This window comes from Amphiprion ocellaris, chromosome 18 (assembly GCF_022539595.1).
Source record: "Amphiprion ocellaris isolate individual 3 ecotype Okinawa chromosome 18, ASM2253959v1, whole genome shotgun sequence".
NCBI classification, from domain to species: Eukaryota; Metazoa; Chordata; class Actinopteri; family Pomacentridae; genus Amphiprion; species Amphiprion ocellaris.
The window spans coordinates 15,069,486-15,084,816 of NC_072783.1; the positions used below are offsets into that span (position 1 = coordinate 15,069,486).

The 15,331-nt window shown below is 38.8% G+C and overlaps 1 protein-coding gene across 1 annotated transcript in view; it reads left to right on the top strand.

Moving 5' to 3' along the window:
• Window positions 1-15,331, top strand: part of dnah9 (dynein, axonemal, heavy chain 9) — a 248,565-nt gene that overhangs the window by 161,596 nt on the left and 71,638 nt on the right. Inside the window, exons 53-55 of the mRNA XM_023276189.3 lie at window positions 944-1,105; window positions 1,370-1,603; window positions 14,353-14,433. Coding sequence (XP_023131957.2) covers window positions 944-1,105; window positions 1,370-1,603; window positions 14,353-14,433 — 477 coding nt within the window. The remainder of the gene's footprint in view (window positions 1-943; window positions 1,106-1,369; window positions 1,604-14,352; window positions 14,434-15,331) is intronic.

The following is a 15,331-nucleotide window of genomic DNA, read 5'->3' on the forward strand; positions in this document are numbered from 1 at the left end:
TTTCTGGGGAGAGATGTCAGGACTGCATTATACTTCTCTGATATTGGTGTTGTACATCCCTCCCTCTGTTTAGAGACAGCCATCTCTAAATCTAGTTAGTTATGAAACTAACCAGTGTTGCTACCAATTCCAGCTTGAGGCATGTGAATTTGTGGGGTGACAGTATGTATCTGGGACTCCCTATGCGTCAGTTAGGGTTAGATAAGCCTCTTGGATGAGAGGTAAAGCATCTTCAGAAACCAAAAAACTAAAAGAGAAGTCCAGTTGTGTTAGGATTACTATGGCCCGGATGACGCTGCATTGTACTGTATAGCTTTGTAATAATGGATCACAAGATAAAAAACACAAGTTGAGAACCAGTGGTTTAGACAAACTTTTTGAAATTTGTGTTTAATAAGTTGAAAGATGTAACCTTATAATATACTTTCCATTAAATGTAGTGAAAGTGTTCCTCCTGAATCTTCACTGTGTAAATGAATTGTCACAGACAGCGTGAGATAAGTTTGCAGGGTCATATTTTTCCAGAATAAATTACCTGAAGAAGTGTCTTTGGGTGTGACTTCTGCATGTTTGTTTCTTCACTCTAATGGTATCAAGCGTCTGGCTGAGCTCCTCAACAAGCCAGCTGTTAGTCTCCAACAGTGAAAATCAGTCTGACGTATTCCCCAGCCCAACACACTGCTTTAATTTGCGTGCTTGCTGGAAGCTTTATTTGCTTAATGATGTAGCTGCAGATAATTAATTCACAGTTCTCCATTCCTCATCTTGACCAGGACGAGGGGCTAATCAGAGCAGGAGTTCCCTGCCTTTCCTTTGTCAGTCTGATGGTAACTTCAGTTGTACTCGCAGAAGAAAGAAAATGACTATGATCGGCATCAGAACTGCATCTGACTTCACATTTAGTTTCTTTTGAACTTTCTAGATGTCTGTTCATGTATTGCAGGTGGCCCTGTGTTTCTCTCCAGTGGGCAGTAAACTGAGAGTTCGCAACAGGAAGTTCCCCGCAGTGGTCAGCTGCACAGCCATCGATTGGTTCCATGAATGGCCACAGGAGGCGCTGGAGTCAGTCAGCTTCAGGTTTCTCCAGGAGGTGGACAACATCGACGTGAGAACAAGCTCATCCTTTAATATATATATACACACAGGAATGAAGCCACCCACAAAAATGATGTTCACACTCTGAAAATATAATTTTAAATGTCAGCCACTGTGACACAACCAATGTGATATTAATTTAAAACGCAGACCAGAGGCCCTGAAAATTAAATTTGAAGCCTGAGCCTCAGGAAATATTTGTCTGCAGTTAAATCTGCACCATCATCTGTTTTGAATATGAAGTAATCAATTCTGTGACTTGTAATTCTTGCAGCCCCAAGTGAAGGAGTCAGTCAGTAAATTCATGGCTTATATCCACATGAGTGTCAATCTAACGTCCAAGGAGTACCTGAACAATGAGCGGTGCTACAACTACACCACACCCAAGTCTTTTCTGGAGCAGATCAAGCTGTATCGCAGTCTGCTGAGCCAGAAAAGCAAAGACCTCACCACCAAGATGGAGCGCCTGGAGAACGGCTTGCAGAAGCTCAACAGCACCTCTGCTCAGGTACTGAGGTTACAGTCCCACTTGGCTCCAAAATGCATTTTGATCAGTTCAGTCACAGTTTGACATTATAAGGCTGTTTTTCAAATTATGTCAAAGTGAAGTTTATCTGAACTCAACTAAAATCTGATTTGAAGGTATGTAAACACGAGCTGGATTTGTGGCATCACAACTAATACTACCGAATAAGCACCTTTCAAAAGTGCAACGTGGATGCTTGAACCTGCATTACACAAACACTGAGAAAAGTCTTTCAGTGATATTGTAGACATCTTGCATCGAGCAATTAAATTTTTGAAATGAAAAATATTCCCACATTCATGCAAGGAGGAGGCACAGATGCCATTCAAAGAAATTCTAACCAGGTAATTGAACTTTATTTTTGGAAAAATCATATCAGACACAAATTATTATTTAAAGTAAAATATTTTTATACGTCTTAACAAGTGCCTGCAGGGAATTTTTAAGCATTCATGTAAAACTGTGTTTTTCTTTTCCCCCAATTTTTATTCAAAACATTCTCTAATATAGTTTAAGTCCCCATAACAACATTCGCATACACAACTTCTTTATCATATCCAGGAAAACTGTACTGGGCCACTTCTTAAATCTCCTCACAGTAGAGCTTATAAATAATAATAACCACAAGGCTTATTTAGTTGTGATTCTGGAGCTTTTTTTTAATGCTATATCTTCATCAGCAGAGGGAGTTTGCCATGGAATTGTTGAAGAAGCGATTTATGATTTCTCTTAACAATTTAAGGACTTCTCTTCCATGTTGGCCTAAAGGTCGAGGGCAAAAATTTGATCTTGACATTGAAACCACCAGTTCAGAAAATTGATCTTGCCACTTGTTCAGTACCTGTAATTAAATTGGGCACCGAGCTTGAAGGAATTTGAAAAACCTCTTTAAAATCTGATTTGAAAACAGCTACAAAATGAACTTTGTGTCTGTATTGTTTAGTCAAAATGGACAGAGGTCCATTAAGTGCTAGAATTTGCGAAGTGGGACCTCCAAGGATCACATTGTTTTTCCCACAGATGCTTTTTTTTTTTTTTTTTTTTTTTTATCATGGCAGCATTAAAATTTTTAGCATTTTGTGCTACAGCAGCTCTTTTGTTGGATCAGATCCTGTGGACCAGCCATGTGACTGGTGTTGTATATGTGTAGTGCATACTAAATTAGCTGTTAGCGTGTCCTGTTTGCTGTGTGAACATGGACTTCGACAACTGGATTATTGGATTACCATGATACTGCCAAAAAGCTCAGAAATACTGTTATTTTCTATTTTTTTACAGGCAGACATTAGAGTTAATGATATCCTCTATGTCAGACTGAATCTCAAAATATGTGTACCATGTCTTTGTGTTCATATTTTATTGACTAAGGGAATAGGTGCCATGTTGACACAAATTGTGGTAATTGGGAGACGAGAGATGTAAAGTTCACGTTAATCTGGCAGCATCTGAATGTATCAGCTTCATGTCTAAATGAGCACCCTGATCAGCTTTTTGTAAAAGTTGTGGCAGCAATCCTATTGTGTCTATATTGCCCTATATCTTAAAAGGGAGTAACAAACTCAACGCTGCTTCTATGACAGTGGCATGAAACTGTCCAGTTCACCTTATAGAGTACCTCTGAGTCACATCTCTCTCTTTTCAAACACCTCCATGTAACATCCTCAATCCCCTTGCTTAGTCTTCACACTCTTAAGAAAAAAATAAGGCTTGTCTTTAATAGAAAATGTCAGTATATTTCAAACTGGATCTTATTTTCAAAATTTTACTTATTCTGACAATGCTAGCTTTGTAGTTTAAAGATTTAGAGGGTTGTAGAGACTTGACAACTGCATTTCAGAGGGAGTAGTATGAAGTTTTGAAAATATTTTCATCTTCCATGGAGTGTAAAAGGCCCAGAAAGCTTGTCTGAAGTTTGACTTTAAGAAAACACAGAAATTGTACGGTTGAATTAACAATTTCTGTTAACAGCAATAAATTCTGGAGCAGCATGCCACCTAACCACATTTTCCCAGTCTCTGCAATGGACATGGAGATTGCAAATTTAAGCACTTTCAATTATGAGAATTAAAATATCTGAACATTGCTTTTAATTTAGTCATGCTTTGGTTCTATCTAAACTAAGGAACTGTTGGTTTCGTTTGACACCTCTTAATGCCATTCAGCTGTCAGTGCACAGCTATTTATTATCAGTATAAATGGCTGGAATGGAAAACAATATCAAGCACTGAAGTTGAGAACCACTGCGGTAGAGAAGGTTTTACAGAACAAATCAAGTCTTTATCTAATGGTCAGCCTCTTGTCTTGGAAGACTTTACCCTATAGAATGCATTATTTATTATAATTTATATTACAGTTTTAATGTATTTTATTATTTCTCAACAATGTTTCATATTCTTTGCCTGTTCTAATGCCTTGTTTCACTGTCTTCGTGCTCGAGCCGTAGCTCAGCTTGAGTTTGTGCAGAATCATGCAGTCTGAGTTCTGACAAAGACCAGATGCTCCCACATCACCCAGATCATCTTTGCACTTGTGAGCTTCTTTGACAATCCATGTCAAAATCTCTTTTTTTCACATTTAAGACTCTACATAACCAGACACCAGATTTCATCAAAGAACTCTACTCGTCAGAAGGCCTCTAAGATCTGCTGGGTTAGCCTTTTTAGTTTTTTTTTCCAGAGTCCAGGTTAAAATCATGGAGGGATTTTTTTTTTTTTTTGTGCTGGTTGCAACAATCTTCTAGTCTATAGGATGTCTTGAATACAATCTCTGTTCAGACTGACTAATTGATATTTTGTTTACATAATACTTCACTATTACCACCAGCTTGTATGTTACTATTTTAACATGCCCTTTTAAGTCTTTTATCTTTTTTTTCCCTGTGGGTTTTGTAGGATTATATTTGGCTGTTTTATTTTTTTTCTTTTTTTACATTTCTCTGCCTCTAAACATTCTTTTTCATCTTTTTTTTTTAAATTTGTTTTTCTCATCATATTTTGTATTGGCAGTGTTTTTTTCCTTATGTATTGTATTATTATTTTGCAGTGGTGGTAGTAGTAAAATGGACACAGTTTGTTCCAGTGGAATCCTCACAATCAGAGGATCCAGTCAAGCTGGTGAAATTACTATGTAGTATTGTTTCCCTTGGTGGTAAACTTTGGAAAACTTTGAATTCATTCTAATGACCATCATCAAGCTGTCATGCTAGTGCGGACCTTTCACAGCGGGGAAGTCTAGAATGGAGGAAGCCTTCTCACAGTATAAACTGCTCCACAAACAATAGTTTGCAGACAATTTTGAGGCAAGAGTCAGTGGTACAAGCACAACTTTTAAATAAACTGCCCATTGACCGTTAGCAAGCTTGTTAGATTAGGCACCTTTTTAAAATAGCTATTTATGAAGAATGTTGTACTATGGTGAGCAATATACCAGAAATAAGTAAACTGAACAGAGCAGTAATGTCTCCAGCAATTCTCCATAGGGCTGGCTAAAATCTTAAGCTGGAGGTGAATATCAGGAATTCTATCACATTGTTGTGGTGTTGAGGCAATTTGAAAACTATGAAAGTAAGAAGTTACGAAATTGCATAATTCTTGTTTTCTTATTCTGTAGTTGGTGTTGCTAATTATCTGATGTGCACAGACTGATGCAGGTACAGTTAACAGTTTGATTACTAGGATTACCATCGTTCAAAGTTGCCCAGAAGAAGAGAAGCTGTGGAGTATTTAAGCAGGGGAAATTTACCTACAGGCCATATATTTAGCTTATTTATGATTTCATTAAAAATTCTGTCCACGTGTGATGATAATTTAGCAAACTACAGCAACTTATAATGCAATTAAATGTATTTTCATTGCTACTAGGCCAGTTATTTGTCATGAATGTATTACACTAATGTGACATTATTTTGTCCATATGTCCCAGCATGTAGGAAGTTGGAGTCGTAATGCATAGTCAGCCATGGTAAGGCTCCAATGGATATAAAGTCAAGAGGCTGCTGATAAGTAACCCAGAGTCTTAACTGCACATTAAAGTCACTACTGCAAATATTTTGCTGTGAAAAGGGAAAATGTCCCTAATAGTAAAAAAAAAATGGATATGATAGAAAAATGCTTGATTGCACAGATCAGGCTTTTACAGTAAATTAATCCTGTTGTGATGGATTTCAGGATTCAGCTACTTAACAAATGATTTAGCTGTAGTTGATCAGCTGTTACGGTGTGTGTCAGCTCATCTGTCTAAGGTGAAGAGAAGTACAGGGTGTCCTTTACCATCAGATGCTGATTGATCCTTCTCCATGTCAGGAGATAACTTACAATATGTTAACTATAAGAAATGAATGAAGCTGCTTCTGGTGTTCCAAATGTGCTCTCTTTCTTTGGAGACACTCACATGGGTCTTGCTGCTGTGTGATGCAGCAGGTATTTTAAACTCAAAGAAAGAATTCTCAGCTCCTATTCATGTTTTGTCATTATCATTAGAATTTAACTTGAATGTCTTCCTCACCCTAAAGTTGTGTTTTAATATACAATTAATTTTGTAGTAGCTGTGAAATTGTAGACCAAAGGGAATGAGGCAAAACGTGAAAGGTGTTTTGTGATTTTTTTTCGTTTCTGAAACATCGGACATTCAGTCACAGAACTTGACCTATCATGTCTGCAGAAGTGGCCAAAGCGCTACTGCTACTAAGAGAGAAACTGAGAGGACCATTGAGAGCATTCCTGAGTAGAACTAGTCAGACCTACAAACAGTTAGCTCACCAGCAACAGCAGACCACCCACTAACTTTGCTTTATTTTACACAGACAAGCACGTCTGTGTGGAGTGACCACTGCTTTCATACTTTTGGTGGTAGCAGTAGCAGTATTAGTGTTAGTAGAAGTAGTAGCAATTATGCCTGTAGTAACATTAGGAATACAGCAGTGATCATGGAGGCGCTATAGTAAGAATAGAATAGAATAGCCACTTTTATTGTCAAATAGAACATACACTATCTGGTGAACATTATGAAGGGAATTGTGATGCAAAAACTTGCCATCAGACTGGTAAGAAACAAAAACAAAAATTTTTCAAAATAGAGTGTAAAAAACATTTAGAACATAAATATATATACATATATATATACGCACCTGCATACATACATATCCGCACACATTTATTGCGCAATGAAAATGTAGCAGTAATATTGCACAGAGAGAAACACTGAAATGTAGCAGCAGTTCAGTAGCAATAATAGTAATAACGTTAGTCAAATCAGTTGTAGTGCTATGATATTATATAGTATATATTGTAGTAGAAGTTTTAGATATTAGTAATACTGTAGTAGAAGCAAAGGCAACAGTAGTAGTTGTGGTAATAATAGCTCTAGAAGGTGTAGTAATAATAGTAGAAGCAGTTGTAGTAATAGTATTAGTAAAAGTAGTGGTAGATTGCAATATCCCACGTAGTACATACTTTTTGTATGCCACGCACAGATGGTTACCCTTACTAAGTTATACATTGAGCAGAAAAATACCTGGCTGATATTTGTGCATTTGTTCTCTGATATGATTATTTGCATCATTTAATGTCTCCCTCTTTAATATCTACTCCTGGATCCATTTATTCAAATGTTTAGCATCGCTACACCTTTACAGAAGAGACCTATATGAATAATGCAGCATGGAATCTGTGTGCGAAGCGCCCCTAATTATAGTGGGTCTGCTATACTGTGTGAGTGAATGTAAAACCACACGCACACACACGTACAATTTCACTCTCAACATGCAGCTCCACTGCTTTGCATAAACAGGCCCACACATTCCCACCCGCACAAAATCACACATGCATAAACACCCCATACACATCAGTGACGTCAGTGTTGAAAGCCACAGTGTCCCGTGTTTTTGTTTCTCAACTCCCGTTTACTGTAGAAACCAGCCAACACACAGACACACAAGCATACAGAGACACACACACACACACTCATCTATATATATATATATTTATATATATTGCTCTTTAAAGCAGCAAACCACCGTTAATGCAGCCTGTGTTTGTTAGTGCATCCGCACTGATGGCTGCCCTATTATAAGTACTGTTATTTATGTTTATGTTGGTTTGAGAACTGATATTTGTGTGTATTGCAGCAGTAGCAGGAGTATAAATATTTGTAGTAGGTTTTATACTGGTGGCAGAATAAGTAACACTAGTACAACTAGTGAAAATAGTAAATGCAGAATGTAATGTAGAACGTTATTAGTAGTACTAGTAATAATTATAATTATAGTAGCAGTTGTAGTACTAGTTTGTAATAGGAGTAATAGGAGGAAGTAATACTATGTGTAGTAGAAGTTTTAATAGTGCTAGCAGTAGTAGTAATAGCAGTTATTGTAATATGCAGTAGTAAAGTAGCATTATGACAGAGGTGGGTAAAGTAGCCAAAAATTGTACTCAAGCAAGAGTAACGTTACTTCAAAATAATATCACTCAAGTAGAAATAAAAAGTAGTCATCCAAAAAAGTACTCAAGTAAGAGTAAAAAAAACATTTGGTGAAAAGACTACTCAAGTACTGAATAACTGTTTGATTGTAATGTCTGATAAATTATTTTGTAATGATATGATCAGTCAAAAATGTAAAATAATGTGCAAATTCTGGTATTTCCAAATAATAAAATAAAAAAATAGCAAAAATAAATGACATCTTTACAAAATGACAAGGCACAAGAAACACATTTCCAAATCTCAGTTTTTCACGACATAAAGCTTTTGAAACAAATACCTGTGGTAAGGTAACGTTTGTATGTTTGAACAGTGCAAACTACTTCCAGTAACAAGATATACTGCATTTTACTTCCCTCCAAATGGCACAGGCTCAGTAGATAGAAAATAACATGACAACTCGGGCTGGGGGCTGCACAGTGGGGTAGTGGTTAGCACTTCCGCCTTGCAGCAAGAAGATCCCTGGTTCGCGTCCCGGCTTTCCCGGGATCTTTCTGCATGGAGTTTGCATGTTCTCCCTGTGCATGCGTGGGTTTTCTCCGGGTACTCCGGCTTCCTCCCACAGTCCAAAAATATGCTGAGGTTAATTGATCATTCTAAATTGCCTGTAGGTGTGAATGTGAGAGTGATTGTTTGTCTTTGTATGTAGCCCTGCGACAGACTGGCGACCTGTCTAGGGCGTCCCCTGCCTTCGTCCGAGTCAGCTGGGATAGACTCCAGACCCCCCCCCCCCCCCCCCCCCGAATATCTGAAACACACACACTGTAACCATACTATCCCCTTGGTGCAACGCACATGTGATTTCTATTGTACAGTATCCAGCAGAAGTAAGTGCAATGTCCCATAAATTTCAAATGATTCAGAATTGTATTTCCTGACACTATTTCAAATATATGTTGATTTTGACAAGTAGAGTATTATAACCTAATTGCAAGAACATGGTTTTAAAATGCCCTGTAAGCACCAGACCTTTCTCACATTTCCATCTATGTATCGTGTCTATCTGCATATCTGCATCATGGCTGGTCATGGACAAGAACTTGTGAAACTTCAAAAAGATGGAATAGGACACAGGAGGATCAGTGACCAACATAAAACAGTGGAAACACAGTTGCAGCATTAATCAAGAAGTATAGAATGAGCTGTAATACTAGTCAGAGCCACACTGGTCTTCCTAAAATAACGCCACAGACAGTGCACTACTTGCATTATCTAAATCTTAAAAATAGATGGACATGTGCTTCAGACATGGCACAGGGGTTGTAAATGGAAATCAGAGTTTCTGCAACAGCACAGACATTGTAAAGAACCTTGCAGAACATCAGCCTCTTTGGGCAGCATTCAAGAAAACCATCTTTGCCTGCTCCTTGGCATGAAACTGCATGAAGAAAAGAACAGAAAAAGCCTGATGCAGGGAGAACATTATTTGGTCAGATGTCAGATGAGACTTAGATAAATTGTTCAGCTCAGATGACGTCCACTGTGTTTGATTTGAACCTCACCAGGACTGCCCCAGTGAACGCATAGTCCTGATGTGAAGCACAGCAGAAAATTGCTCCAGAAATGTGCGCAACACTGGTATTCTCTTTGCTGTGCTGTGGATAATTGAGTCTGTCATGAAAATGTGGACCTACAAAGTACTGAAGAAGCAAAAAAAAAAAAAAAAAAGTATATATATATATATATATATATTATATATATATATATTTTATATATATATATATATATATATATATATATATATATATATATATATATATATATATATATATATATATATATATATTTCATTTTTAATTTGACATATGAGTAAATACCTACTTTACAACTTAAAAGTAATACAATTACTGTAAGGTGATAGTATTTTAAATCATGTGACATTTATGTGACGTACTCATTTCTGTTATATACTCTATGTTTGGTTGCGGATCAAAATGTAGTCTATCACGTCTCTCGACCAAGTCATGACAAGCATTTGTGACTCTATAGCTGCCAATTAATCTGACACTGTAACTGTCTTATCAGAAAAAAATGTAGTGTAGTCAGAAACTGGCACAATGCTAGTAATAGTTCAAGTAGTAATCATTCTGAACACCATACATTAATTTAAAAAGTGAAAGTAGGAATAGCAATCAGAATATGAGTAATCATAGTATTAATAGCAGTAGCAGTTAGTGTTTGCAGTTAAAAGGCTCCTACTGAAAGTGTGGAGATGTTAGATGTAATCGCTCTAACCTAATCTTATCAATAGCAGCTAAATCCCGACAGCTCTTTGCATTGGGAAAGACGAAAACAGAGGGATTTCCCTTAAAAGAATAACTGGAAACATTAGACACTCCACCCACCCACCCCCAGATGCACCAACAGCCAGATGTCTCTTTGTTGCATGAATGAAGCTATATTTAGTCACCACGGTAATGCAAGCCAAACACTGAAATCCCAAACTACTAAAATCTGTTGATTTCAAATGTGTTCTTTGAGTCCATAAACCGTCACACATGGATGAATGGGTAGAGTCTCTTGCTTTGGTATCAAGTCTTATATTGCCTTCAGAAACAATTGTTCTCATTTACATTCCCAGCAGCAGGGAGTTAGAGTGGGTTGTTTTATGAAAACTGTCAGGAGCACAGAAATGTGTTTTTCCTGCTCGGATTTCCAGCAGATAAACACAGAAGCAGCTCAGATGTATTGAATATCACCCTTGTCTCCCACCAATTAGTGGGTCTCTTTTCTCCACTCTTCCCCCTCCTGTCTACCCCACTGCCTATTCATCATGTTGATGGCTCACTCAGCGCTCGTCTAATGTTCGACCACATCTTTTTTCGCATAGAATCGTCGCAACCCAAAAGGACCGTCTTCCCACCGGCCTGATTTCCTGTTTGTAAATTAGCTGAAAGACAAGCATGAAAAACAGTCTGTTTTTATTTCCCCAGTGCAACGTTTTGATGGAGTCGGACAGTAACACAGAGCCCTATTTGTTAGGCAGTTATGAGGAATTTGTAACAGCTTTAAATTTTCTTTATGATCGTCCTTGGCCTATGCATGTGTGTGCGCATGCTGATAGCAGCTCTTGATCCTGATGCTATTATTTTTTCCACATATGCATGCCACACATTTTTTTGGTCCCTTTATCCACTTGGACAGGCTTAGATTTTTTCCTTGCAATGGATTAAAGGTCACATGCATGGTCTGTAGCACAATCCTGCAGGGCACAAAAAGTTATCTGCAAAGGTTTAGGCTCCTTTGTGAAGCTTATTTGTTCAATTTTCCTGAGCCACGGAATCCTATTTATTGCTTTGAGGAACAGAGAAGATGTTGAGGTTTAGATTAAATTGCTATCAAGCATGATCAGGGATTGTGTTGTTAATATGATCCAGCGTTGATTCGCACAACACAAACAAATAATCAGTATGTCAAAGCTGCCTGACAGATTCAATTAGATGATGGCAATAGATTCATTAGTGTCCATAATACACAAAATGATTGCTGCTTACACAATTTAATGAGTAAAAAAATAATTATTGTCAATAGCCCAACCCCATGCACTATTGACTAGCCTCCTCGTGTCATTGCATTTGTTATTCTCTTCGTCTATGTAGACTGGAGAAGCTTTTTTGTTGGTGTGTACATTTGCCCTTTTATATTTTATGTATGTTTCACTTAAAGGAACAGTTCAACATTTCATCTGTAGGCCTGTGGGGGACTCCAGGTCAGCATTGGTCAGTACCTACAAACAGAGACAAATCAACAACCTGCAACAGTGTCATGTTGGAGCATCTGCAGCTAATGCCTATAGAGCACCTTCAGAGGGCCTCAGAGATCAGCATACTAATTTGGCCAATCATTAATCAGCTCGTAAATGAAAATATGGAATAGTGATTTTACAGAAGGTTACATGGTTGGAACTGTTTGTGAGCAGCGTTTCTGTAGTCTGTCGCTGTCCCATGTAAAAAACAATAGAAATACATGAAAATGACAAAGCTTGTAATTAATAGATTTTAAATTTTATATGGTGTTATGCAAAGCATTTGGTTAACTTGCATAGCACTTGCTAACCTCATCTAGATTCTACAAAGCACTTTGCCATGGGTTTCTCATTCACCCATTCATACACCACTGTGGGGCTTGGGGTTTCGTGTCTTGCCTCGGAGAACTCAGACACAGGCCCAGATATGGCAGACAGGTGGCAATTGAAACAGGTCTTTATTTAAACAAAACAAAAACCAGTACAGAAAAGAGTAAACCAATGGAGGATGGGGGGGCACTAAGCCAAACCTAATACAAAAATAAGCTACACCCACTACACCTACAAAAGCCTACAGCTAAACCACAAAAACCAAACAGGGATAATCTTAACCAGGCAACAAACGATGTACTTACAAAACCAGGGAAAACAGAACTAACGGGGCAAGGTAGGCAGGCACGGAGTTTGGACGTCGTTTCTGTCTGCGGTCTTCCTGATTTTCCAGAAGCTCAGGCCAGTGAACAAGCCAATTATCAGCAGGCCTGTCATCATAAATCCAAATATATAAACATCTTCCACATCCTCCACGGATAGGGGTGCCAGGCACATGATCCCCTCCACTTGCCCCAGGCGTCGATCACGTAACCAGAGGCGAAACTCCCATCCGGGCAGGTAGGCTCCCCTAGGCCTGTGCTCTTTGTGGCGACAATCTTGTCAATTGCGTTGAGAGACCAGTTAATCAATTCCATGATCGGTGTTTCGAAGGTCCAGTGCCAAGCGATCGCTCCAAGTCAGACAGACGAGACGAAGACGAAGAAATGCAGCAAGCAGGGAGACATGAGGGTAGGGAGGAACAGAGATAGCAGAGCAAGGAAAAGTGCGACCGCCTCCTACGAGAGCTGAGAGCAAATTTACTCTGGAGGAACCATAACTGATTTAATGAGCCATTCGTAGTTTCACTGTACCGGCCGTGTGTACTTAGACTTGCATGGCTTCATCTTTGAGACAAGCATATGCTACTGGCAGGATCAACCAGGTAGAGCAAATTTAACCTGGTGCATAGTGCAGAAAAGATCAGAATCCTATATTGAGTAATTATTTGCTGTGAGCATTTTTTGTCTCTAAAACAACACCAGATGTTTCAGGCATCTTGTAGAACTTTTCTAAGACTTTCTTTGGATTTATGCTGACTCAGTGTCTTCTGTCTCTTCATGTGATAGCAGACTGACTCCATGATGACTTCATTATTTATACCTAGCTTCCTGTCAAACCACCAGCTGTTCATATTTGTGTTTTTGTACAGATAAATCAAATGTGAAGCAGTTTGTTAATTAGTGAACTTAAGAGGTGTATGTAAGTGTATTTTTGAACTTTGGATGGAGCCAGGCCATCTGTTTCTCTCTGCTGCCAGTCTTCATTCTATGCTAGTACCAAAGTCACCAACATCCGAAGGGGATAGATCTCCTTATTTCTCCTTAACTCTTGGAAAGAAAGTAAATATTTTCTTAACTTGTAGTTGAGTTGTCCCTGTAAAAGTAACCTGTTTGGTTTATGATGTGTAGCAACACAATGCAGACATTTTTCAATTAATAACATCTGCAGAAGGTCGTATTAGAGAGTTACAAGCCATAAAACATGAAAAAGAAAGTGGCAAACAGCCTCATGCTACAAAAAGTGATAGAAGGTAACAGGACATCTGTACTTGTAATTTACCATGGCACGAAGCAGCTAGCTGATACAAACATGTGGGAAAACATGTGTTAAAGTATTAAAATACATCATATTTCAACAGTAAAAATATACTGTATAAATATATGTATACAATGGTAACTCTTGTGTAATGAGTCAGTACTTTAAAATTATACTTACTACTACTACAATCTAACAAGAAGACCACAGCCTACATCAGCGCTGGGATGGGCAGCATTTGTATTGTACAAAAATTCCATACTAATCAGACAAGATTGTTTAAAAGGTAACAAAGTCCACAGTGACATCAGGATGTGTGTGGCACAATGGGTCAGAAGACTTTTAATTGGAAAATCTGTATTTTTTGTTTTTGGTGGGATTTTGTTTTTTGGTTTTTTTTGGCTTCTGTAGATGTCTGCCTACTGCAACCTTAAACTTGACTTAGGAATACACTGAAGAACATGTAATTTCGCAAGATTATTTCATATTGGTCCACTGAATATGATTCTCTGTTCAGTCATCCAGATCTTCAGCTAGACAGTAATATCAGCCAGCCACATCCTGCTGACCCTCTGGTCTCCACTGTCTCATCCTTTGGTAGGTGGATGACCTCAAGGCCAAGCTTGCTGCTCAAGAAGTGGAACTCCAACAAAAGAATGAGGACGCTGACAAGTTGATCCAGGCAAGAATATATATGATATACACTATATTGCCAAAAGTATTCGCTCACCTGCCTTGACTCGCATATGAACGTAAGTGACATCCTATTCCTAATCCATAGGGTTCAATATGACGTCGGTCCACCCTTTGCAGCTATAACAGCTTCAACTCTTCTGGGAAGGCTGTCCACAAGGGTTAGGAGTGTGTTTATGGGAATTTTTGACCATTCTTCCAGAAGCGCATTTGTGAGGTCACACGCTGATGTTGGATGAGAAGGCCTGGCTCTCAGTCTCCGCTCTAATTCATCCCAAAGGTGTTCTGTCGGGTTGAGGTCAGGACTCTGTGCAGGCCAGTCAAGTTCATCCACACCAGACTCTGTCATCCATGTCTTTATGGACCTTGCTTTGTGCACTGGTGCACAGTCATGTTGGAAGAGGAAGGGGCCAGCTCCAAACTGTTCCCACAAAGTTGGGAGCATGGAATTGTCCAAAATGTCTTGGTATGCTGAAGCATTCAGAGTTCCTTTCACTGGAACTAAGGGGCCAAGCCCAGCTCCTGAAAAACAACCCCACACCATAATCCCCCCTCCACCAAACTTTACACTTGGCACAATGCAGTCCGACAAGTAATGTTCTCCTGGCAACTGCCAAACCCAGACTCGTCCATCAGATTGCCAGATGGAGAAGCATGATTCGTCACTCCAGAGAACACGTCTCCACTGCTCTAGAGTCCAGTGGCAGCGTGCTTTACACCACTGTATCCCATGCTTTGCATTGCACTTGGTGATGTATGGCTTGGATGCAGCTGCTCGGCCATGGAAACCCATTCCATGAAGCTCTCTGCTGAAGCACTGTTCTTGAGGTAATCTGAAGGCCACATGAAGTTTGAAGGTCTGTAGCGATTGACTCTGCAGAAAGTTG